We start from the raw sequence: 27,066 nt of genomic DNA, 5'->3' as shown, positions 1-27,066 counted from the left end.
ACAGCATACCTTCTCAAGGGCAATTAGGGATGGGCAATAAATGTTGGCCTAGCTAGTGATGCCCATATTCCCCCACAAAACAATTGGGAAAAAAAAAATCAAGGTTTCCTCTGGGAACAGCATTATTAGATATCCGGCAGTTTTTCAAATGCCTTATGTAATAAATACATTGTTTCTTATAGGAAGCTATTTGACATAAATAACAAGTAACAACACAAGACACACAGTTCCACAAAGCGGTAGAATTTTTCAAAAATCAAAGAATCACAGAGGGAAGAATCACAGGTAGAAAAATACCTATAATTAGCCCCTCAATTTACTGTTATTATGTCCGTTCCCCAGATTTAGTGATAGACAAGTCACAGAATCATAGAATAGTTACAGTACACAAGTAAACCACCCTGTTGTGTCTGTGTTGGCTCTCTGCAGGAACAAATCAGCTGGTCGCAGCCCTTTCCCCATAGCCCTACATTTCTTTTCAGGTGCTTATCCAGTTCACATGTAAACCCTGAACCGAAGCAATGAATTGAAAAAAGATCAAATGATCGATAGATGGAAACAAAACTTCCCTCCCCAGCATTTATATAACTACACTGAATATTAGAATGGGCAGGGATAATGCTGTCTTAAATGTTTCATGATGTAGATGTATTTTGCTTCAATTGTAAATATTTAATGAAAGGTTGGAAACTGTTAACATTAAATACAATTTAAAAATGTATTTTTAAATTGCTACATAGAGTCTAACTCCCTTTATGAATGAGATTTAAAACTAGACCTTGAATTAGAATTGGTTTTGCCCAGTTTTTGTTTACAAATTTGCCCAGTTCCCACCAACTTGTAACTCATGCTCCAGGTAAAGTAAGTACTTGTATTATTATTTTCAGAAGTCAAAATCTAAGGATAATAGTCTTGCAGATCAAAGATGCAGAGTCTTGTCCCCCTTTGCACTCAGATCTGTGCATTATTGGTGGATTTCTGTCAATGGGCTACTGGTTATTATCATCTAGTGATGCTGTGGGATCCAAAATGATGGAGAGAAAATGGGAATTCACAAGCCCAGACACAAAAAAAGAAAATATGCCAACTGTTGCTCGCAATTAATATTTTAAAAGTTTTTCTTCTTAATCTTTGTCTTACTGATTGTTGGTATGTTTAATTGTAGACTGAAAACCACCTGAACTGCGCAATTCCAATGTTAATAGAATTTGTATATCAACTATTGATTGCAGAGAGCCAGAGTAATCTGTAAAGTTGATGAAACCTTATTATTTGAAGCATTTAAAATAGAATCTCTTTGGACAGGATTGGAGTGTGGTTTGGCAGACTGGTTGGGTGCTTGAGAAGAACCTGGTTCTGTTGTGTTATTTCTGCCACTTCAACGTAGGCGAATTTAGTTGGGGGAGTTCACATGTTGCCCATTTTTCCCCTTTGGGAACTCTCAAAATCTAGATTGGGAGTGCCTTGACTCAGCCATACTCATTTCAGTGGAAAGCAAGATTCATTCTGGGCCATGAAAGGCCCCAACAAGAAGCAATTGAATGAACGAGCCTACCGGCATAGGAGCAAAACTATTAAAAATAATCTTCAGCCTGATCAACTTATGGCTCTCCTCTCAATAGTAGCAGCAGTAGTTATTAAAATTCTAATTACTTTTTTCATATAAACATACAAATTGGGAGCATGGCCCCTCAAGCCCTCTCTGCCACTTAATAAGATCATGGCTTGATATGATTGTCACTTTAATTCCACATTCCCAGCTACTCCTAAGACCAGCATTTATTGCTCATTCCAAATTGCCTTTGACAAACATGGAAAATAGGTGCAGGAATAGGCCATTCAGTCTTTTGAGCCTGCACCACCATTCAAAATGATCATGGCTGATCATGCACTTTTAGCAACCCACTCCCGCTTTCTCTCCATACCCCTATCAAGGTCCCTTTAGCCACAAGGACCATGCCCAGCTCCCTCTTGAACATATCTAATGAACTGGCTTTCTGTGATAGAGAATTCCACAGGTTCACAACTCTCTGAGTGAAGAAGTTCTTCCTCATCTCAGTCCTGAATGCTTGCTCCTTATCCTTAGACTGTGATCCCTAGTTCTGGACCTTCCAAACATTGGGAACATTCTTCCTACACCTAGACTGTCCAGTCCCATCAGGATTTTATATGTTCCTATGAGATTCCCCTCTCATTCTTCTAAATTCCAGTGAGATCTTCCAACCAATCTGAATGGCTGATAGTTCCATTATCCCAGCAGCACCTGAAGCAAGTAGTCCCCAGAAAGGAAAAACATGGATACCAGACTTTAAGGTAAATTGTGATATTTAGATCAGGGAGGCTTTGGAGATCACAGCGAGGTTGGGGACAGTCAAAGTGGATCAGGTTTCAGAAGCCACGGAGTGGGGCGGAGGATCAAATGGACTATTGCCATCTTTGAGACGGCACTGGGCACAGGGGACCCCCTAAAGGAAGTACCCTCTCTTCCTTCCCTTTTTTACTCACGCAGCAAAATCTGCCTGGTTGGCTGTTTTCCTTCTGCTTTCCCCAGCCGCAGCTATTATTGTGCTGGAGCTGGAATAAGGACCTTAAGCAGCCATTAATTGGCCACTTAAGGTCTTCAAAGGCCGAAGGGCAGGTGGGTGGTAGACCCAGCAATGAGGGACAGGCCAGCAGTAGGAAACCTGCTTTAGTTTATGCGAACCACTGTTACCCAACCACACCCCCGACCTTCATATATACCAATAGTGGGTCATAGAACTCCCCCACTTCCTCAGTGTCAATGCCTCAGAAAGCCAGTCTTCCTTCCTTTTGTTTCCTCTACTGAAAGAAAGGTGGAGGATTATGAAGTGAGTAAAACACTAGTAAAGAAGGGAAAAAGAATCAAAAATCTTACCTTGATTGAGCTGTTGTTGTCATCTATTAATGTGTCAGAAATTTCCAGCTGTCCTTCTTCCACTACCTTCTGTAATACCATCCCGAAAGTCCCAATTAATCTGAGAATAACACAAGAATGGTACATCAGTTCCAGCATTTCTTGAGTTTGTTGCCAAATGATAAAACCCACATTATATTGCAAACAACCCATCATTTCATTTTAGAGAAAAAAAAAATTAAAGTCAATTGTACGTAGATTGTTAAACAGCACTGTATGGAGAAAGCATATGCTAGTAATCATTTCAAATTCAATTATGTATGCGGACTTGCACCAGCATCTGCCAACCATTACCAAAATTTGTTTGCTGTAATTTTCAACAATATATCACAAGGCAACAAAATAATGTTTTCGGCAGGAGGATAAAAACATTGACCATTCTGGTGAATCCTTTAAAATTCCTTTCTGATTTCTGAACTGTGATTCTGAATTGGATGGTCAGTATCTTTCAGGGCTGCTATCCTTAGCCAGGATTTCCAATGGCCATTGGATCAGGTGTGAGGGCAAAATCAAGATTCTCACCTGGTGTCAAACCTATTGTCAGTCTCCCAGCCTGCTCCCCCTGGAGAATTCAGGTTCTCGTCTGGAGAGGGCAACTATCTGATCTGAACGAATCTGCATTGATTGTAATATAATTAGCGGGTTCGAGGCAGAATGCTCCGGCTCCTTGGTGTGCTTGTCCCCCCAACTGTTAGCCCTGTAGGAGCAAATCTCTCATGTCCTGACAAGTGCAGACCAAGGGCCATAGACTCCGATGGGTAACAAGGAGGTTTGGATGGCCTCCAACTGTGCCTATGGGTTCTTCAGCTGTTACTAGGCTACAGAAGGGTTCTGCATTGTAAGGATTCTATGATTGCTTTGAAGTCCTTAATTCAAATAAACTTTTATCATTTAAAGACCTTTGGATTGACAGCTCTAGTCCATTTCAAAGTAGCCATGAGCTCTATTATTTCACACTCCATTAACTTTTACAACCCTTCTAATTGACAGGTCCAGGCTACTTCAAAGCAGGTAGCGGAGTTGTTTATTTGCACAAACTCTTCCATGGTCCATTAACTCTGAAGTACTTTCTCCTTTGAACAGCTCTCTAACCATAGTTTTTTTCCCCAAAAGAGGAACCCCTTTCATCGGAACTGGTTGAGAGGGGAGCAGGTGCTTTCTGACCACAGCTTTTTTTATTATCTTCATCTCTACAAGGGCAGGTGCTCAGGTTAACTCTAATTTTTTAAAGCTGATACTTCAGAACTACTTCTGCCCTAAACAGGGTGCCAGCACTGAGGACCTTGTCACAGCCACTGTACAAATCTCTGGACAGATGTGATGGGGTGGGTAGGGGAGATATTGCTAATTTTCTTTCTGCATTAACTGTATTCTTAAATAAACTTTGTTTGTCTTGATATAGTTAAGCAATGGGTTGCTATTTTTCCTTTTATGCTATACAGCAACACTCCATTTAGTATTTCTAATTTTCTAACAAATGTCTCGCTAATTGAAAATTACTTTCCCAAAAGAAAGCATATAATAAGAGTGGATTACGTTCCTGACCTGCTTATGTTAACCAATTGGCTGCCCTGAATATAACTGTCTCAGAAATTGTCTTGCTACTGGCTTGCTGCTTTCTGCTTGTCTCCCAACTCTGCACCTCCCTCCACCAACTCTCCTGCTCACCGTATCCCTTTCCCAACCCTCCTGCTCACTCTGGGAATGTCAGGGGAGGTAAGCAGCAAATGAGGCGTTCAGTGGAGGGAAGAGGCGAAAGGGAGGGTAGAGAGAGGGAAGTAGCAAATGGGTTGGGAGAGGAAAGAAGCGAATGGGAGAGAGCAGCGGGGCCAGATGAGCAAAGTGGCTACTTGGTTTAAAATAAACTGGCTGAGTGCAATAACTGAACTAAACCAAAAAAGCAGGAAATACTGTCGCCGCCCTAAAATGAAAATGCACTATTAGAGCATGTTTTAAAAAATGAATACTTGTATTTCCCTTATGATTACTTAGTGTTAATGATACAGTTCTTGTCCTTTCTCTGCCTTTCTGTCTAACCTGTCCCTTTCCAGTATTTTAAAGTTCTCTATATTGTTTCTCTCTCCCTATGCCTTCCATGACTTTCACCCACTGCTCTTAGCTCACTACTAGGCCAAACTGCCTCTGATTTATAAACTGTATTTGCTTAAAATGTCTCAATTTCCTTTCATTTCTAAAAAAAATGCCAATTTTGATACAGTATTTCATCCCCTCAGCATCTGTTCCCTTCAAATCCAATTTCTTAGAATCATACAGGACAGACAGAATATATAACCAATTCTCTATGATTCTTGTTTATCTCACCTTTTTATAAAGAGATTCTGAGTCATTTCAATATATTATTTCAATGTGTGGAAGGTGGCACAGCGGTTAACACTACTGCATCACAGCACCAGGGACCTGGGTTCCATTCCTGGCTTGGGTTACTGTTGTGTGGAGTCTGCACATTCTCCTCATGTCTGCATGGGTTTCCTCCAGGTGCTCTGGCTTCCTCCAATAGTCTGAAAGATGTGCTGGTTAAGTGCATTGGCCATGCAAAATTCTCCCTCAGTGTACCTGAACAGGCGCCAGAGTGTGTGGTGACAAGGAGATTTTCACGGTAACTTCATTGTAGTGTTAATGTAAACCTACTTATGACACAAATAAACTTTAACTTTAAAAAACTCAAAGTCTTGGCCTAAGTTAGGAAGTCTTCAATCTTTATTTTGATCTTAAATACTTGAAGAAATAACATCAACATAAAAAGAAAGGCTCATCCCCATTAGTTTTGCTTTGATTTGTTTATCTATCTCTGCCAAACCTATTAGTTAACCGTATGGACGAATGAAGGGTACAAGGTATAGTCTCGCCATAGCCACGTAATTAACAAAATGCATAAATTATTTCTACATCTCATAAAGTAAAGATGCTTTTTACATTTATTTTAGAATTATTTTTCAGCTAAAAGTCTGGTAGCTTTATCTCGTGGCAGTTGAATTAGGAAATAATCTAATTAGCTTCAGCTTTTCAACAAACGTGCAATGAAATCCAAGCAATGTTTTCACCTTGTCAAGCTATGAAATGAAAATATTTCTCTTAACTATCTTAATTCTTCAGGTTTAAATAAAAAGCTCAATAATTAAAATTCCTTGCTCGACACAAATTACTCATTCAATTCACATGTTTTAAACTTCAATGGCTTTATGTTGGTTTCTTTATTGTTTGCAAGTATGATTTATTTCATCTGTAATTATAAAATCAAGCCTTTCATTTACTTTTTGAAACAAATGCGCACATTGGGCTGAATTTTGACAGCCCCACCTTGGGGACTGGTGGCAGGCTGTCATCACTAATGAGGAATCCAGTTGGCTTACCACAGTTGCATGGTGACTGGCCACTTTGCACTGATTGTAGAGATTGGGCGAGAATGCAGGCACTTGCATCACCTTCAAAAAGCTGACAGCATGTCCTTAAAGCAAGTTGCTGCTGAAGCCATCAGTTACTGTGCAGATTATCATTCTGTGGTGTTAATAGACATTCTAGATCTTGCTAAAGTAGAGGTGGGTGGTTAACACCACAGTCTTATAAACCAGGATCCTTATTGACTTCCAAAGGTTCCTGTTGTCAAAAGACACATTGGTGCAACTTGAAGAAGGCAGCTTTGGCACAGTTGGCTTGGTGCTGGACTCCCTCATTGATAGTAGTCCATTGGAGAAGTGGTTGCTGAGAAATGGGAAGTGCTGCACATACTATAAAGTCTGGGGAAAGTTGGTGAAGAATCTTCATCTTGGGCAATGTTTAAAAACAGGCCAACCCTCTTATAGGAGGTGTTGAAGAGGTCAAGCATCCTTTGCATGTCCTGTACAGAGTGAGCCATATCTGCAAACTCAGATTGTGGATGTCCATGGCAGTCAATTTTGTTTTTGCCGGAAATTGACCCAAGTTGAAAAGTTTCCTGACCAGGTGATACTCACACTGACACTGGATAGAAGGTCATCTCAGATCAGGTGGATGATGTCATTTAAATGGTAAACAAGATGGGGCAATCACACAACCTTGTTTAACCCCTGTGCAGAGGTGAAAGGAGTAAGCTTTGGATCCTCCACCCAGGACAATGGCCATCATATTGTCATGCAGGAGTCTCAGGATGATGACCCACTTCAACAGGAAGCCATGGTGTTGGAGAACAATCCAAAGAATTTCACAATTTAAAGAATCAACCACCTTGGTCAGGTCGATGCAGGTCAGGGACAATTCTTGGTTTTGCTCCTGACATTTTTCCTGATCTGCTTAGACACAAAGACAATGTCCACAACATCCCATGATGGTTGGGAACCACACTAGATTTCTGGGAGGATCTCCTCAGTGATGGGGCAAAGGTGGTTCAGTAGAATTCGGACCAGGATCTTATCTACAATGGACAGGAGGAAATCCCTTTCAGTTTGTCCCCCTTCTTATAGATAGTAATGACGCTCACATTCTTGAGATCCCGGGGAAGCCATCTCCGTCCCAGGTGCAATGAACTGGTGGAGTTGTGACTTGAGCTGATGTCCACTGACATGATAGACCTCTGTGGATATTGTATTGAATTCTAGAGATCAAATACAAGGACCGCCAGACAACTGCTAACATTCTATGTGAAGCCGTATCTTCCAGCATCAAAGCCCTGCTCCAGTGGAACCAACTCCAATGGCTAGTCTTGGGAATTATTTCTACAAAGCTGTTGTAACTGCTGTTTACAAGTTATTATTGTGCAGATAATCCTCAAGTTTACAGTTTACGATTGCTTTCATTTATTTACATCTCTCTGCTAGGTACATCTTTTTGAACATGGGTACAACGTTGGTCTGAATACAGTCTACCTTCATTGGTGCCTTCATAATGCCTACTAATGTCTCATAAATTTCTTCTTTAGCTTGGGATAAATCTCATCTATTTTGAAGAATTTATTTTGAGCCCCTTTTAGTCAACCTATAAGACTTTGATTTCATTTATGCCAATGTTATTAATTCCGCTGTGGCTACTTTTTGTTTAGATATAATTGGAATGGATTTTGATCATCCACATTGGCTAATTTGTACAATGCAATCAGTTAACCTATCACAGCTGGCATAACTGGCTCATAGCAATACATTTGTAGAGCAGAGAATGCATTTTATTCAGAAAACCTTTGACTGACATAGCTCACGTTTTTCAGGAGCAATGTTGATAACTGTAACCTCTGGCATGACACTCGAGCAGTTCAGACACCTCTTCTTTACAATACATATTTCTATTTGCACTTTTGTGATTTGATTCTGCTTTGGAGGAGTGAGAGCTCAGATATTCATTCAAACAAAATGATGGCTCATGATCTGAAATTCTGAGGATAATTAAAGGTAAGTGCCATCGGTGAAACAATATTTCACAAGAAGAATGAAGTGTTTGTCAAATGTTATGGATAGAAGAACTGGAGTTCCATTTCGTTAAACTGAAAGCTGTATGGTGCTTCCCTATATGATTTGAAAAATATTCCCCTTGGCTCAATGCTAATATCTCTTTCATAAGTGAACTTCATTAGTTCCTTTCATCACTGTTAATATCTCACAAATCTTGATTCACAAGTTGCCGAAGTAGGTCCTGTAATTGTACTAGTCATTAAGAAATATTGGGCTGAAAAATGCAGTCTGGTTTAATCTTTCACTGATGCATATGTCATTATTAGATACATAGTATTTCTAATTTACAACAAAAAACCTCGTAGTAACAATTTATTTTGTGCTATTTCTTGAATTTATGCTCAAAGATGATAAAAGTGATTCTATACTGAAAACATTAAAGAAATAGAGTAGATTAAAAGGAACCCAGGATTTGTTATATATAAAACTGTTAATTTGTAATCCCTTTGGTAATGATTAATTACGCACTTTGTAGGAATTTATTTTATGAACCAAAAACTTAATGATCAACCAACAAAAAATTCTAAAAGTACAGTAGATTTAAATAAAGTTTGAACTCATAAAATGGTGCTTCAAAATCTTAGAAAACTCAAAGAATCTAAAAGTTAAGATATAGTAATTCACTCGTAGGGTGGAATTTTCCTGTCCTGCTTGCCACAGGAATCGTAGTGAGTAGGAGTGACCTATACAAAGGTCCTTTGACCTCGGGCATGAATTTCTGGCCTTGGGGTGACCGTGGTCAGAAAATCCTGCCCATCGTCTTTAAATAATTGGTGTGTTTGTATAAAGAAATATTTATTTGCAGATATTTTTCTATTGGTTTGTTTTAATTACTTCAATACAAACATAAAATAGAGGTATGCCTTCATTGGCCCAATATTGCCTTTCTGAATGCCCTGATTTACTGTGCTGTCTTCTCCATATTGTTGATGTTCCTGATTTCATACTACATCCTGTCACCATTTCTGTCACTTCAATTTTCTTTTTACTGGGATTCCCTGTCTTTCAACTTAAGGCAATCTCTGTCTGTCAGCCTATATCTTGGATCTCTCAACCTGGCTTGAGTGTAATGTTGCACTACTGCACTTGCCATCACACCTGTACACATTCAGGCAAGCCTGTTTTCACGTGGTAATGTCGATATTTTTGGAAGATTAAAATGATTTAAATTGTCTCAATGCTTATAAATTTCAATCTTACAGCCACACTGTGTCATAATAGTTAATTATGTTTTGATTCACAGATCGTCAGCTAAAAAAATCTACTTGTTGTAAATAACCACTGACAGTTTATTTTCCGGGGTTTCATTCGTAATGATACATTTGGTACACAATCTTGAGTTAGTGAGAACTTTTGTTTTGCATCAGGCACTGATTTGAAGACAGAATTAGATATAACTCTTGGGGCTAAAGGAAATCAAGGAAGATGGTGGGGAGGGGGGGTGGATGGCAGGATCAGGGTATTGAACTTGATGTTCATAATGAATGGTGGAAGGGCTGAATGGCCTACACCTTCTTTAATTCTCTATGTATGTTTCTATGCATTCAGAATCCAGTAATGAATATTTTCAGTGGTGAAATGTAATGGTTTATCTCTTCACTGTTATTTACTCATCAGCTTATAAGACTGAGTTTTCTGTGCTTGGGCTTGTAGGAGATATTTTACTGGACTTGTGCATATTAAAAACAGCATTAATCGATGTACAGCTAAATACCATTTAGGAGATTTTAGTTCCAGCAATGTGAAATGCAAGATAAGGGATTTGGAATTTAATCCAAGAAAATGAATGACAATGCACTCTGGTGAAATGGCCAGAACATGTTATTTCAAAGAATTACAATCCAGTACAAAATATTCAGTTAAAAAATATCTTTGCAGTTTATTAAAAAAAAATGAAAAATATTTCGAGTACTGAATGAGTGAGAAGTGAGAATAGTTTCAGACTCATTTTTCGGCGAGTTGAAAAATGAAATCTTATGATACTCAAAAAAAAAGCCACAATGCAACTTGTGGGAGCATTGGGTGGTATAGAGCCTAATCTCACCGGGAAGCTGGCTGCTGAGCTCTAGGGTTGCGATTGCACAGGTCCCCTGAGCTCCCAGTACACTGAGTACATACAGTGTACTGGGAGATCTCCTATCACATCCCCCCATAGACATTGGGATCCATGGCCGATTGTTCCTTGTGCCAGGTCCCTCCACCCCCCGACAATGCCAGGCTGGCATTGCCCAAGGAGGACTGCCTGGCCTTGCTCCTGACCATCCGGGGGCTTAAATGGCCTCCATTCCTATCAGCAAGGCCATATGTTTGGGGACCATACATGATTCTCACTAATGAGGACCTCAATTGATGATGGCAGGTAAGGGCAAGTGAGCCCAGGAGATTACATCCTGGACTTGCTCATTACATTTAAATTAAGTAATAAATATTATAATCAGTTTCACGCCCTACATTGTGAGGTGAAATATTGGCTGCGAACCTAATTTTCTGCGTCTCGGCTGATCTATTCAGCTCGCCACACCAATTGATGTGTGATGAGCTGGTAAGATCACCACCTGAATCTTTCAAAATTAAAACAAGCCATCTCCTACCCCTCTTTAATAATTAACTGAATTTGATCTTTCTTAGTAATTATGAAATTTTTTTTAAACGTAGAGAAAAAGAAACTGATTGGAAAAATTACCTGAGCAACTGTTTAATGTTATACTCATTCATGGTATCCAGTGAATATACGTGCTGTTCTAAAATCATATTTCTTGAGTCCATCAAAAGGAAGGGATTCCAAATTGGAAAGTTGTGCAGCTAATGCTAACTTGATCTGTTGTTGCAGCAAGTGATCTTATCTGTGACACGAATAGTTCCCTGCTTGGAAGCTGGATGTTGGTTTTGAGAGCAAGGGGGATGTAATAGCACAAAAAAGCACACAAAGCTATAGGTGGGATTCTCTGACCCCATCCATGGCCACCCGCTGCGAGTGAGAACAAAAAATTTGGTGTTCCAATCAAAACTCCATTCATTTCCAGCCCAATGGAGAATCTCAGCTATGAATGAGGATAGAGGGTTTCGGCATACGTTTCAAGTAGGATAACCGTAGAATGACATTTATACCAGTCTTGAATAAGGAGGGTAAGAAAAAGAATACTTACATGGTTAAAGAAGAAGTGACACTCAAATATTCTGTTTAAGGGGTATCTTGACAAGCACACGAATGAGATGGGAATAGAAGGAAATGGTCTCCGGAAGCATAGGGGATTTAGGTAAGTCTGGCAGCATAGTTGGTGCAGGCTTGGAGGACTGAAGGGCCTGTGCTTGTGCTGTAATTTTCTTTGTTCTTTGTTCTTTGTACCAATAATCACACCAGCTATTAGATTGTATTTTGTTTTTACAACTTGTTTTTAACTGACAGTCTCCTTAATGAGATGCTCCTCACTATAGTATGTTTGGTGAACTGGATATTGCAATTTAGAGTTAATATGCTTCCCTGTTGCTGGTAGAAATGAGAATTTCTCCTCTCATTAGCACTGAATAATCAACATAGTATAAACATTATCTTTGTGCTTGTTGTGCTGCAAGGAAATAGCCTGTTGTTTCAGGGATATGTATATCAGCACATTTACAGGAGTGTTGAAAGCTAGATCTGCTAATGTTTGTTCTTGCATCTATGCCCTGATTAAAGGCTGTGACAAACATTAATCACATAGCATGTCATGGAAATATGAAGGTCAATTTTAACTCCTACTCCCTGTAAAAACGTAGGCAGATTCAAGGTGGAAGCAGTTTTGGGGGATGCAAGGATAGTTAAAATGTAAAGAGATCTTACTCTCTCTATTTATATGCCATTTTGGCCAACTGTCATTTAAAATCTTGACTTGTCGTCTATTTTATTCTGTGATGTTTGTGTATATTTTCCTTCATCATTATGACTAGTAAAAAGGACGTTGCAAATGTAAATGGGAGGACACGTTTTTGCTCTCTGAAGCATTTTTGTTTACATCAATAACAGCTGGAAATGTATCTCCCTTGGATAATGAAAAACATCATCATTTGCTGGAGTGGTCACAGACCTGAATGTGGGAGAGAATGAACATTATTAGATATGCCCACTGACCTAGGCAGTTTTAGGTTATTAAAAAAATTTTGAAGACAGAATTAGATATAACTCTTGGGGCTAAAGGAAATCAAGGAAGATGGGGGGGGAGGGGGGCAGGATCAGGATATTGAACTTGATGTTCATAACGAATGGTGGAAGGGCTGAATGGGCTACACCTGCTTTGATTCTCTATGTATGTTTCTATGCATTCAGAATCCAGTAATGAATATTTTCAGTGATGAAATGTAATGGTTTACCTCTTCACTATTATTTACTCATCAGCTTATAAAACTGAGTTTTCTGTGCTTGGGCTTGTAGGAGATATTTTACTGGACTTGTGCATATTAAAAACAGCATTAATTGATGTACAGCTAAATAACCATTTAGGAGATCATTTCAGCCATTTACAACCATGTATATCAACTTAAGAACATAAGAACATAAGAAATAGGAGCAGGAGTAGGCCATCTAGCCCTTCGAGCCTGCCCCGCCATTCAATAAGATCATGGCTGATCTGTTGTGGCTCAGTTCCACTTTCCCGCCCTCTCCCCATAACCCTTAATCCCCTCTCTTATCAAGAACCCATCAACCCGCTTCTTAAAAATATTTAGCGAGGCAGCCTCCACCACTTCAACGGGCAGAGAATTCCAGAGATTCACCACCCTTTGAGTGAAGAAGTTCCTCCTCAACTCCGTTCTAAACCGCCTCCCCTTTATCTTGAGGCTGTGCCCCCTAGTCCTACTGTCTTTTTTGAGCGGGAAGAGTCTCTCCACCTCTATCCTATCCATCCCATTCATCATCTTATACGTCTCAATAGTTCCATTGTATCATCTGAATACTTGACTCCTGTATGCAAATACTTTCAACCTCATCTCAATTTTTAGTCCAGCATTCATTACAACTACACATAAGGCACCAGTTAGGCTTCAGCTGGAGTATCGTGTACAGTTTTGGGCAACACATTATAGGAAAGATGTGAATGCATTGGACAGAATGCAGAAAACTTTGATAAGAATGGTTCTAGGGATGAGAAATCTCAGTTATGAGGATAGATTGAAAAAGCTGAGACTTCTCCTTGGAGAGACAAAGAGTAAGAGGGGATTTGGTAGAAATGTTCAAACTCATGAGGCTGAACAGAGCACAAAGGGAGAATTTGTTCCCTCTGTAAAACAATGAAGAAAGAGAGGGCACAGATTTAGAATTAAAGTGACTTGCAAAAGAAGCATATGACATGAGAAAAGTGGTTTTTCATACAGTGAGTCATTTGCGTCTGGGACGCTCTGCTTGAAAGTGTGCCCGATGTGTGTGTGTGTTTGGGGGGGTAGAGGGAGAGCAGGAGGAATAGTTTGGGCCTGTATTCTACTTTTCCAATTTTTACTGGTATTCCACTTTAAGGTATACAACATAGTTTGGACCAGCATTCTTATTTCCCTGCTATTACTGTTTTTTTTTCCTTCTAGGTGGTGGAAACAGGTTCAATCGAGACATTCAAGAAGGCATTAGATAATTATTTGAATATACAGGGAAATGGCATTAAGTCATAATGCAGATACAACAGGCCAAATGGCCTCTTTCTGCGCTGTAACAATTCTGCAATTCTTTGATTTTTCTAAACAGACAGAAATTGAAATGCGAGGTGGCCATAATTAGGCGAAACTATTAGAAATTGAAAATTTGTTCTTTAAAAAGATTGTAAATCTTCCACTGTGTGGTGCTCTGTGATGACTGTCAGACATGGTATGGAATGCTGTGTCTATGAGAAGCTAAAGCTATCTTTGCCTATCAACTTTTGGTCATTCACATGTTTTAGGAGTTGGGGGACACTAGATACAGGTCCTTCCCTAGCTAGACCATGAACTTCAAATTGGCAGGAATTTTGAGTTGCATCAAGATTGGGAGACATCAAGTCAGCAGCCATCGGGGCCTGGCTGTCTATATAAGCCCTTCTTAAAGCAATAACCTTGTCATCCTTCATTCAGCCTAACCCTATAACCCACACTGACATCTGGTTGATGGGAATCTGAAGCTCAGTGGAGTCATAATGCTCCTGAGTTCTAATGAACACTCCATATTAGGTGTTCAAAGAACAAAATTAGTGGATGTGCTGAGAGGCTAGGAACATCCACTTCTACATCAGTAGGAATGAAAATGTAGGTATAACTGGAGTTAAGACAGAAGAATTCCTAAAATGTTTCATAGCTTCAATGTTCAGTTCAGTTATACATTTACTACATCTAAATATATATATTCTATTGCAAAAGATTGTTGCAGCATAAACCATGTAACAGTAGAAGGCAGCCAAATAAGTTTTTTCCTTTAAAATAGTCGTATCATATATAGTGAGTATGATGCCTATAGTTGTTTTTTTAAAATACTTTTATTGTAGCATTTTTATTAATCCTAATTACGTATATTGTTAATGACTGGCCACTTAGGATGTACTATGTGGATGGAAAGTGTCCTTGCTTCAAGTCTAGCCCCGAGCGCCACAATGTAATCTTTTTCTAACAGTTGGAAAATGCTTCTATAGTTAATGTTAATAAGCAATGTATTAGAAAAGCATACAGTTAAAATTTTAATTCATATTGCTACTATTTTACATGTGTTAAATGTTAGTGGTGTTAACATAAGTCTTGGTGCACAGATCCCTGTTATGTTCAATAGTTTGATTGATCTGTGTTTAATTGTGTTTGTCTATTCATTGATCTAAATTCACTGAAGTTAATTACTAAAGTCTGTGAGTGGAGCTAACTCTGAGAATTAAGTAATGACATCCTGCTGAAGGTTCTAGAAACAGATCTGGGTTTTGGCTGAGACCATGGGACTAGTGGTCTTGTGAGTGCTGCGATATGTAATGTAACATAGGTAATGATACATATGTAAATACGTTTTACATTTAGAACTAGTGGAATCTCCCAAAGAAATCAGATATGTGAAAAATGCAGTAAGCCAGCAAATACATAACAAACCCAAAGCCCAAAACATTCCATAATTCAACACAAATTATGTATATCAGAACAAAGTGAAGGGACTGGCTAGAGAAAAGATTCATGCTTTGATCGGCTGAGAGACAGTTTCATAATATGAAACAATGCATGAAATAAGCTTTTGGATTTCAATGCAACATATGATTAGAGGTTTAGACTGAAAATCTTAACTTTGCAAATGCTGAAAATGTGCAAGCCACATTGCTTGATGTTAACAACAACCCTTTGAAATTGAGTATCCTTGTTGAAAACAATTTTACATTCACCTATAAATAACCCTGTGAAATTGTTGCAACCAACGACCCTTCATTATATACACAATTAACTAAAGTTTACATTTATCCATGCAAAAGTCATTTTCAGTTCAATTTAAATCTATTCAGTTAATTGTAAGGTTGCATTTAAGTTGGGGTTCAAATAATGTGACAGGACAAGAGAGAAATTTTTAAGAACTTGAACTCCAGAGATTAGATTACAGCATTGAATTACACTCTTGGGTAATGCTTATTGCAATACATTTTATTTAAAATTGTGACCTTTAGCTCTTAGTAACGGATTTTTACTTTGACAAATAACACAAATTAAAGTATGTGAATGACTAGTGACACACCAGAGTGATTATTAATGAGTTTTATTTCACAATTGACCAGTAGCATACATGTCTCAAATATATATCAACCTAAAGATTCTCAATGCCTTGCTAATGATGTAATTTGCATTGCGTTCAAAGACTGTATAGAATGATGCAGCACAGAAGGTGATCGGTCAGCTCATCATTCCTCCTAGTTGAACTCTCCAATTATTCCACTCTTAAAGCCCTGAGGTTATTTTTTTTTAAGCATTTATTCAATTCCATTTTGAAAGTTGTTAGTGAATCTGCATTCTCCAACCTTTCAGGCCATGCATTCCAGTTATAACAACTCACCCCATCGAAAATAAAATCTTCTCAGCTCCCTCTGGTTCTTTTAGCTATTATGCTGGTAGTCCTTTCGGTGAATCTTCTCAAGTGCATAAAATATCAGAAGCAAGCATTTGGCTCAATTCAGACTGCAGGTTTGTCTAAGACAGCCAGTTTGAATAATTCTAGTTTAGGTCTAAAAATTCAGAAATAAAGATACTTCAGTCTGACTAGTTATTCCCAACCCCCTACACCCAAGAAAAGTTGAGACTTTTATCAGGAGAGTTCAAAGAATTTCTGAACCCCTGGGTTTTGTCAGTCTATCGAGAAACTAATCACCTGTTTTGTGCCTCTGGAACTTAGCAGTTAAACATTTTTATGAATCAATTTTCATTGCTTTGATATCTTTGAAGGATGTGGCATTATGTTCTTCTAAACAAATAATTATCACATGGCCTCCAGCTAACTATTGTTTGTGGCTATCTAGTTTCCTCACAATGTGTTCAATTTGGTCTATAGTTGATGGCTGATTCTTTCCACTAAATCAGGAGATCTCAAGGCTATGACATCTCACCTGCTCTGTTCTTTCTTCATGTCAATCACATCCTCTGCCTATTCACTTATCTCACCTCCGAGCATTCCCTGAGCTCATCTTGTCTGTGAGATCCACCCTGCTCCCTCCACCCTATTTCTACCAAACTGCTGAGCATGCAACTTCAATGACTGGCTCCCATTTTAGCTGATGGTTCCCTTTCCATCGGTATTGTCCCCTCCTCTTCAAACTGCTATTATCTCCCCTCCTCTCAAAAAAAAACCCCTTGATCATTCATCCTTGAAAACTGTAGTGCATTTCCAACATCCCTTTCCTTTCCAAATCCTTGAATAAATTGTTGCCTCCTAAATCCATGCCCATTATTCTCAGTTCTATGTTTGAATCAGGTTGCCACTCCTGCCACAATACAAAAACAGACCAGATCAAAGTCACAAATTACACAATCTGTAAAATATCCCTTTTTGTCCTACTTTGACTGCAGCCCTCGCCATGGTTTACCACCACATTCTTCTCCAATCTCTGTCATTCTGCCAGATGGCACTGCATTCACCTGATCCCATTCAAATCTGTTCAGTCACAGCCACAGGATAGTCTGCCATGAACTTTCTTCCCACTTTTGCGCTGTTGCACTTGGAGTCATCCAAGTATCTATATTTGGCCACCTATTATTTCTTACTTACCGACTTTTCTTTGATGATACCATCTCAAGTTTGTACAGCGATGATACCCTCATGGCCATCTTTCTTCTGAACCCTCTGACTGGGGTAAGCAAACATATCCTCCAACAAATATCACAAAGACTAAAGCTTTTTCTGATCTTGCCCTCTACCCGCTTGAGGTTGAATGAGGCTGATGGCAATTTTGCCCCGGAGGTAAGCTTCAGGCAACATCTCCGCTCCATCACTAAGACCACTTGCTTTCACCTCTGTAACATTGTCCATCTCCAGTCTGATCAGTTTATCTACCTTTGAAATTCTCAATGTGCCTTAGATTTAACTATTCCAATACTTGTCTGGCCAACCTCCCATCATGATGTGGGTATGCCGGCGTTGGACTGGGGTAAACACAGTAAAAAGTCTGACAACACCAGGTTTTAGTCCAACTGATTTATTTGATAGTAAACTCACAAGCTTTCGAGGGGACTCCCTCTTCGTCAGGTGAATGGAGAGTTCTGGCCTCGGACAGAGCATATAAAGCACAGACAGTTTAGAGATTACTGATTAGAATGCGAATCTTTACACCTAACCTGCTGTTCAAGTTCTAAAGTGGCCGACAATGTGTGTGGAAGGATCACTGATCACAGGTTAAAGAGATGTGTATTGTCTCCAGACAGCACAGTGAGTGAGGTTTTGCAAATGTTTGGTGACTAGTGGAGTGCCCCAGGGGTCGGTGCTGGGGCCTCAGCTATTCACCATTTATATAGATGATCTGGAGGAGGGAACCGAGTGTATGGTGTCAAAATTTGCTGATGACACCAAGATTGGTGGAAAGGCAAATTGTGTGGAGGGTGTGGAGAGTCTGCAGAAGGATCTAGATAGGCTGGGCGAATGGGCCAGGAACTGGCAAATGGAATTTAATGTTGGCAAGTGCGAGGTGGTCCACTTTGGTAGGAATAATGGTAGGAAGGACTATTACTTACGTGGCGAAAAACTGCAGCATGCGACGGTGCAGAGGGACCTCGGGGTCCTTGTGCACGAGTCGCAAAAACCCAGCCTGCAGGTGCAGCAGGTGGTCAGAAAGGCGAATGGGATGCTGGCCTTCATAGCGAGGGGGATTATAAAAGTAGGGAGGTCTTGCTACAGCTGTACAGGGCATTGGTGAGGCCGCAGCTGGAGTACTGCGTGCAGTTTTGGTCGCTGCACTTACGCAAGGATATTTTGGCCTTGGAGGGAGTGCAGAGGAGGTTTACTAGGCTGATTCCGGAGTTGAGGGGGTTGAACTATGAGGAGAGGCTGAATAAACTAGGCTTGTACTCGTTAGAGTTTAGAAGAATGAGGGGAGATCTCATTGAGACGTATAAGATGTTGAATGGGATGGATAGGATAGAGGTGGAGAGGCTCTTCCTGCTCAGAAAGGACAGTAGGACTAGAGGGCACAGCCTCAGGATAAAGGGGGGGGGGGGGGCGGTTTAGAACGGAGTTGAGGAGGAACTTCTTCACTCAAAGGGTGGTGAATCTCTGGAATTCTCTGCCCGTTGAGGTGGTGGAGGCTGCCTCGCTCAATATTTTTAAGATGCGGGTTGATGGGTTTTTGATAGGCAAGGGGATTAAGGGTTATGGGGAGAGGGCGGGAATGTGGAACTGAGCCACGACAGATCAGCCATGATCTTATTGAATGGCGGGGCAGGCTTGAAGGGCTAGATGGCCTACTCCTGCTCCTATTTCTTATGTTCTTATGTACTACATTAAAGGCGTTATATAAATGTAAGCTGTTGTTGCTGCATGCTCCATTCCCACTTCAGTAGATTTTGCTGAGTGCCAAATTCTCCATCCTTGTTGGCAGCAGAAGTGGGGCCTGAATGGCTGGACAATTCAGCCCTACAATTCGTCTTTGTACACAAGATTCAATTATTTTGTAGTTCCTCTAACGTACGCATGTTTGGACTGGGGGAGCAAACCAGCGTACCCGATGGAAACCCACACAGACAAGGGGAAATGTGCAAATTCCACTTAGACAGTAAACCAAGGCTGGAATTGAACCTGGGTCCCTCGAGCTATGAGACAGCAATGCTAACTACTGTGCTGCTTTACAATGATTGACGTGCCTGCTGAGAGCATGTATGGGCTCCGTTCTGGGCATATCAGAAATCTTAAGAAAGAAGAACTAAAATGTAATTGAACCCAGAAGAATTGATTACATTCAGCATTTAGTACATACATACGAGCTTAGAGATTAGGAGCAGGAGTAGGTTACTCAGCCCCTCAAGCCTTCTCCGCCATTCAATAAGATTATGGCTGATCTGATGGTGAATATCAACTCCACATTCCTACCTACTCTCGAATCCTTCACTCCTCTTACTTATCAAGAACATATCAACCTCTGGTACAAATCTACTCAAGGATTCTGCGTCCTCCACCTTTTGAGTAAGAGCATTCTAAAGATTCACAGCCCTCTGAGGGGAAAAAAATTTCTTCCTCTCTCTCATCTCTTACACAGGCTTCATATTTATTTTGTTTTCCCTTTGATTCAATAAAGAATTTTTGGGATGGATCAGGATGATGCTAAAATGGTGAACTAAAATTTTGCTCTTGAGTACTTTAATCACCCTAAACATTCTCATTGAAATTGTGGTCAGACAAACATTTAAATTGTGAAAAGCTTCTTTGTGTCTTTCAAGTCCCATCAACACTGATCTTCTCTCGTTTCTGATTGTGCCACCTTTTATTTTTCAGCTATTCACATTCCTGTTTTCTCTATCTCCAGTCACCTCACATTTTTTTGCATTGCCATAAACACTTGAGGGGAAATATTTGTTTAGCAGTGCCACCTCAAGAAGCACCAAGGAGACTGTACTGTTTTTCTAGGGGTAGGCAGCACTGCTGATTGCTATCTGTATAGCCCAGGGAGGTTTCTTCATTGATATAGCTGTCTGCTCCAGGGGAATGAACATAGTCTATCTAACACTGCAATGTGAGAGAATTTTTCTGTGGTTTTTTTTAATGTTGAACGTGATTTTCACCCTCAGTGCTTTCTATAAAGCTGATATTTGTCTGTGACTCGAATATTGCTTTCAGACTTGGAGAAACTCTAATATGTTTCTCAATTCTGACTTCCAATCTCTCGTGTTTGTTGCAGCCCAACTCATCTCTTTCCATATTACCTCTACTGAGCTGCATTCATTCCGCCTCTGACCTTTTTATTTCCTCATGAGTTGCAAATAAACCTTTTATTATTATGTGATTAAAAGCAAAATACTTAGGATGCTGGAAATTTGAAATAAAAATAAAATGCTGGAAAAGCTCAGGTCTGGCAGCATCTATGGAGACAGAAGCAAAGTTAGCATTAAAATGAAAGCAGTATTTTGTTTTTATTTTAATGTTTGGTTCACTTCTCTACTTTGAATCAGTACTGCTCTTCTCTCCAATGGGATGTCTGTTTCTCTCTTTCAGGTTGTTATTTTCTATTTCCCTCCTGGTGCTTGACAAACTGTTTACTAAAACTAGCTTTCACAGCCATTTTTTCTTGCCTTTATGCCACTAACACCATCTTCTTTAGTTTTGACACTAACCTTGTCTTGTGCCCATGACATCTTTGTCAAATCTCTCCTAGCTCCTATCCTTGACTTTCTATTTTGTTCCATCTGCTCCACTGCATCTTATGTTTCATACATTTTGTCTCTATGTTTCTCAGATACTTGTCTTAGCTATTTCGATTTCTTTTTTGCTTTTCCTCTTTTTGACTTATTAATTTCTCATCTTGGATCTCTTCTCTGCCATACCTCCTTTGCTTTCACTGAGTGTGATTTTCCAACGTTGCTGTACCTGGAGCAGATCATGCTTATTCCAGAAAATAGTGTTTAATACATTGCTTTAGAGCCTGGCACCAAACAGTTTGCAATCACACTAGTCCCGTTGCAAGGAGCAAACTGGATGACACTCAGAAAGGGTATGAGGCCGATGGGCATATTAAAAATGTCACTTAAATATGCATTGTCTGTTTGATGCTGGATTTTCCCAGCCCCCGATGTCTTCCAACCTTCCAGCACAGCATGAAACTGGCACAAATCACTACTGGTTTTCACTAGCGGAGACCAGGCATGATGGCCACACTCGGGGGCTCTTGAAGCTCTTGGTTCGAAACAAGGCTGGGCAGTGCCCATCTGGCACCCTGGCAATACCCACCTGGTGGGATAATTGGGTACTGCCAGTGTGATGGGCTTTGACAAAGTGATTGGGCCTGATTGAGATCTATGCGCCCTCCCAAATTGGCACCTGCTCACTTTGCATCCAGACAGACTTGTGTGTTTAAGTTTCATTCCCAGAACCAGTATGCAATTCGCCCTTCTCCCCAAAAATGATTAAGTATGGGATGATTGTGGTCAATACCACGCATGATGGACCGCTGCGATCGCTCTGGTTTTCTCTCCATAATGACACTCAGTTTTTTGAGGATAATCGCAGCGTCTGTTTATCCTTGGTTATCTTTATCTATTCTCCAGTCATTCTCACTTTGTCCCCATTCTCAATGATTTTTGCCTTTTTCCTTGCATCTCATTGAGTGCTTAAAGAGTAGACAACATGTTATGATAGACATGAAGGCTCGCAAAACACATCACTGAAAGTGTGGCAAGTATGCCAGGGGAGAGGGTCAAACAAAATACCTCAGCTCTGGAATGGAACAGGAGCTGAATGAAGCACACTTGGATGACTGTAGGCAGCCCTCACAGTCCTGTCATGTTTGTGCTTTTGAAGAGACATGTTCAGCATTGATCTACTAAATTCAGAAGACACTCCAGTTAATCTATGATCACAATTAATCATTTCACTGTTCACTGAGCTGATAAATCAGACTGAAAGAATAGTTACAGTAATAGACATGATAATTGCTGTTTCAAGCACAGATCATCCTCCACAATGCAATGAATCAGAAGTACTCAAAAGTTATCATGAGTTTCAGACTTTTCATTTTACTTGTTCAAAATCCTCAGTGGCTTTGGTAACGGAAATCTGCAGTTTCACATAGATGGAGAGACTCTCCATCATAGGAAAGTTAGTGTTGGAGACCCAGATCTTGAAGTGCTGTCCTGCATGTGGCCCTCTCTATTTTTACAGTGGGAAGCAGGGATAGGTTGTACTTTGCACATTTGCATTTGTGAAGGCTGTTGTAATATGCCTTTAGAGGATATAAGCATGGCATCACGATAAGGAAATGTGTCATCCGATCCAATCTTATTTACTTTGAGCAGCGCACACACACAGAGCTCTGGTGTCTTCAAGCTTTATACCTATGTGTAACTGTGCCTAGTCTTAATAAATGAACCCAATCCTTTAGGAGCAATTGGTGCCTTGTGTTGCCTTGTGTCTTGTACAGTAAATAGGTCCAATGTGTAATATCATTATAATAACACAGATGATAATCAGTGGTGGCAAGATAAGTTGCAGCAAGATTAAGTACAGGTACGTCATGGTTAGGGGGTGATTTTACCATTTATTTCTAAGTGCTAGGCAGACTTGAAACTGGGAGAGTTTCAGATCTGTCTTTTGGGCCTGTTTTTAGGCCCCCCCATATGCACTCTGCCTGCAAAATTTTGAGTGAGCCTTTTGCTCAGTGCAGAAGCCTATGAATGGGGCTTAACGTGCCCAAAAGCTTGCAGAGGGGGGTAGTGGGCATTTTTGTTTTTTTATTTGATTTATTATTGTCACAAGTATTGCTTCTTGAATGCTATACAGACAAAGCATATCGTTCATAGAGAAAGAAATGAGAGAGTGCAGAATGTAGTGTACAGCCAGGGTGTAGAGAAAGATTGGCTTAATGCAGGGTAGGTTCATTCAAAAGTCTGGCAGCAGGAAAGAAGCTGTTCTTGTGTTGGTTGGTACGTGACATCAGACTTTTGTATCTTTTTACTAATGGAAAAAGGTGGAAGAGAGAATTATGTGTGGTCCTTAATTATGCTGCTGCTTTGCCGAGCCAAGGGGAAGTGTAGACAGAGTCAATGGATGGGAGGCTGGTTTGCATGATGGGTTAGGCTACATTCACAACCTTTTGTAGTTTCTTGTGGTCTTGGACCGAGCAAGAACCATAACAAGCTGTGATATAACCAGAAAGAATGCTTTCCATGGTACATGTGCAAAAGTTAGTGAGCGTTGTAGCTGACCTCTAATGCTGCACATGCACATTAGCAGTAGCAGGGGTCTGACAGAAAAGAGAGGGCCCCTGCTAGTGCAGGCAGCCTGAAGCAGCCCCTTCCTATGCAATTGCCAGGGCCCTTGACACGATACAGTCCCTGCTGACCCCTTCCCCGCAACCCCCCCTGCCCTGACCAATCCCCCCACCCACCCGCTACCACCACCAATAGCTGCAGAGTGGCAGCAGGCCCACTCTGGCACTGCCCAGTGGGCATTGCCCAGGTACTACAGTGGCACTGCCAGTTTGGCACTGCCCAAGGGGCACACCCCCTTTGCCCTTGGCTGCTCCAGGGGGCCTCAATGGCCTCTGGTTCCACCAGCAAGGACAGGTTGACTGCTCCCTGTTCACGGAGAGCATGTCTATTCCTTGCCGGCAAGAACCTTTCCCAGCGAGGCCATAAAGGGGGATGAGCCTGGATCATTGAGCATCGGGCTCGCTAAACAAATGTTAAACAGCATTTAAATGAGTTTCAATATATTAACCTACCTCTCATCCATTTCCAATGAGAGGCCGATTGTGCTGGAAATCCGGCGCTTGTAAAATGGCGTCAGTTCAAAAACTGGCGCCAGTCGCACTAAGCGCTTTACACCCCACTTTACCACTGTGTTGAGCCCGAAAACAGGCGCAACACAATGGTAAAATTGCTCCCTTAGATTATGCTACAAGGCACAAGCCATGAGAAGACCCTCAAAACTTTGGTCAGGCTGCAAAAAAGTTGCAGTATCATTGCAAATGCAGCACGGTGGCTGCAATGGAAACTTTTGAGGACACAACACCAAGCTAGTGCTCAAGTAAAAAGCTGGTAAGCAGATAGATCCTTCATGGTGTGATTGCAGTGCATAGCCTGTCAGTTCTGAGTGGGAAATGCAATCAGAGGACCAGCACTGCGTTAGCTCAGTCACGAAGGGTGAATGGCCATGGTGGGTCAAACAAGACAAAATCATAAAAATCAGGCCAGGGAAGTCTGAGTCTGATATCTGCCCATGGTGGATGCTGAATGAGTTGAGGGGAGGCAGTGACATAGTAGCATTGTCACAGGACAAGTAATTCAGCCACCCACAGTAAGGTTCTGGGGACTTGGGTTTGAACCCCACCATGGCTGATGGTGAAATTTGAATTCAATTTTTTAAAAAAGCCAGAACATCTGGCAGGGTCAGCAATGAATACAAAATCTGAGTAAAATATTCCAGCTGAGAAAGAAATCAGCACCAGCAATATACCCATCATGTAATTTCTTAAGATTCAATTTGAGGAAGTGGCTGCAAAATATTTTAAGCAGAGTTGCATTTTCAATGCAGTAATATTGAATAAAATGGACACATCCATGTTGCTGTAATAGCCAGAAGGGAAAAAACAGTTTGGACCAGTATTCTTATTTTCCAGTTTTACTGGTGTTCCATTTTAAGACATATAAGACCAGTTTGGACCAATATCCTGATTTTCCCCATTTTTTAACTATTATTTTTTCCTTCAGGGAGAGATGGCAGCACCAAAGTGAGTGAATTATTGAAATATCAGTGTATCATGTTTTGGCCAATGAGCAGATACAGAAAGATTGGCATAAAATATTCAGCATCTGTCTGCAACAGTTGACTCTCAGGTACTCTATAATTCACAAGCTCTCAGTTTTCAACCAAGTTTACCTTTCTGGGGTCACCAATGACCTCACAATGGATTTGGAAGATCTCACATTACACAACGTTAAAAGCAGTTGTATTTGATATTACAACTCGCATGCTAGCCTCACATATGTACATTTAAAGACATCTATTAATGAAATGTAATATCGTTCAGCTTTATTAAAATAACCTTTTGATCATTATGTGCTGTGAGTGTCAATTCTATCAGTACTATAAATGAAATAATTCCTGGTGTACTTTTTTTTTTCATGTACCCACATAGAATTACTAACAGAGAACACAAGGGGATGTTTTAACGCTGGTACAAGCTATTTAATAGTGAATACCAAATCGTCTCAATGCAGATGCTGTATGAAATAAATCTTGCTGAAAATTTGTGGTTTGTTTACATGGTGAGAAATTTGTTTTTAATGTTGTTTTGTTTTAATAAGCAGCAATAAAGTTGGAATGATCTGGAGAACTTCTACATTATATTTTCATGTAAATACGTATTAGTGTTAGATGAATTTAGAAATGATCAGAGTTAAAACAAAAGTTTTCACTCCTAGGTAATGTTTCAACATTGAGGTGGATTCCAGCAGTCTGCAAAACAGAAGGGCAGGACTTTTTACTTCATTGATTAAAGCAGGAATTAACACACTTATGGCCAGCCTCTCACCTTTCTACCTTCCAAAGCCCTGCTGTCCATGGCTTAACTCACACCATGCCATTCACCTGTCACCACTGTGTTTGTTCCCTACATTGACTTGCAGTGCCTTGATTTTAAAGTTCTCATCCTTGTTTTCAAAACCTCATCCTTTCCTACCCTTGTAACTTACTCCAGCCCTACAGTCATTCAAGATTCTTGCAATTCCAGCCACGTGGACACTCCCAATTTTAATTGTTTCACCATAGATGGCTATGTCTTCACGTGCTTAGACTCTAAACTCTGGAATACCCTCCATACACCACTTTGCTTTGTTACCCCTCCTTTAAATGCTGCTTTAGCCTACCTCTTTGACTCAGCTTTTGGTCATCTAATATCTCATTATTTGGTTTGGTGTCAATTTCTTTTTGGCAGTGCTTTACTATGTTAAAGGTGCTGTGTTAATGTGAGTTGTTGTTGTTGTAATAAGTATGCAAAGACTGTATGCCCTGTAGACATCTGTCCAATTATTTTTTGCAAGGATGCTCCATTGAGTCTTTGAACTTACTGACTGACAGCACTTTAATTTTGAGCCTTTCACCTCGATATACATTGCAACCTGTTTTCAATATATTTTGCTGTTTAGTTTGGGATTTGCTTTTCCTCTGGCAAGTTGCCTGATTTTTGAAATACAGCAGAGAAGAAAAAGAAGCCGAATGCTGAATCCTTTCTCTTAAATCAGCCCTCCGCCTATTGCAGTTAAATGCAGTCGGGGGATAGGCTTGAGAAATTAGTTCAATTTACCTCTGTTTCTGCTTATCTATGGCAAGAGCAATAAAGGGTTGGAATGCAAGACATGAGTAAAGAAGATGAATCAGGAATGTTTGCAACCAGCTTCAAGTACAAATGTCAAGTGGACATTTGTACTTTGCCTCCACTGAAGGTCCCCATCGTCACAGGTGTCAATGTCCAACCAATTCAGTTCTCTCCACGTTGCATTAGGAAATGCTGAATATACTGGATGCAATTATGAACCCTGACAATATCTTGTTATAGC

The 27,066-nt window shown here is 40.3% G+C and overlaps 1 protein-coding gene across 3 annotated transcripts in view; it reads right to left on the bottom strand.

Moving 5' to 3' along the window:
- Positions 1-27,066, bottom strand: part of otofa (otoferlin a) — a 335,468-nt gene that overhangs the window by 210,021 nt on the left and 98,381 nt on the right. For all 3 annotated transcript variants that reach the window (XM_080193269.1, XM_080193267.1, XM_080193268.1), the window contains exon 4: positions 2,897-2,996. In XM_080193269.1, coding sequence (XP_080049395.1) covers positions 2,897-2,996 — 100 coding nt within the window. The remainder of the gene's footprint in view (positions 1-2,896; positions 2,997-27,066) is intronic.

Source organism: Carcharhinus amblyrhynchos, chromosome 7, assembly GCF_965287045.1.
Source record: "Carcharhinus amblyrhynchos chromosome 7, sCarAmb.v2.hapA, whole genome shotgun sequence".
NCBI classification, from domain to species: Eukaryota; Metazoa; Chordata; class Chondrichthyes; order Carcharhiniformes; family Carcharhinidae; genus Carcharhinus; species Carcharhinus amblyrhynchos.
The sequence above is the reverse complement of the archived record's forward strand: the minus strand, read 5'-3'. Positions and strand labels throughout refer to the sequence as shown.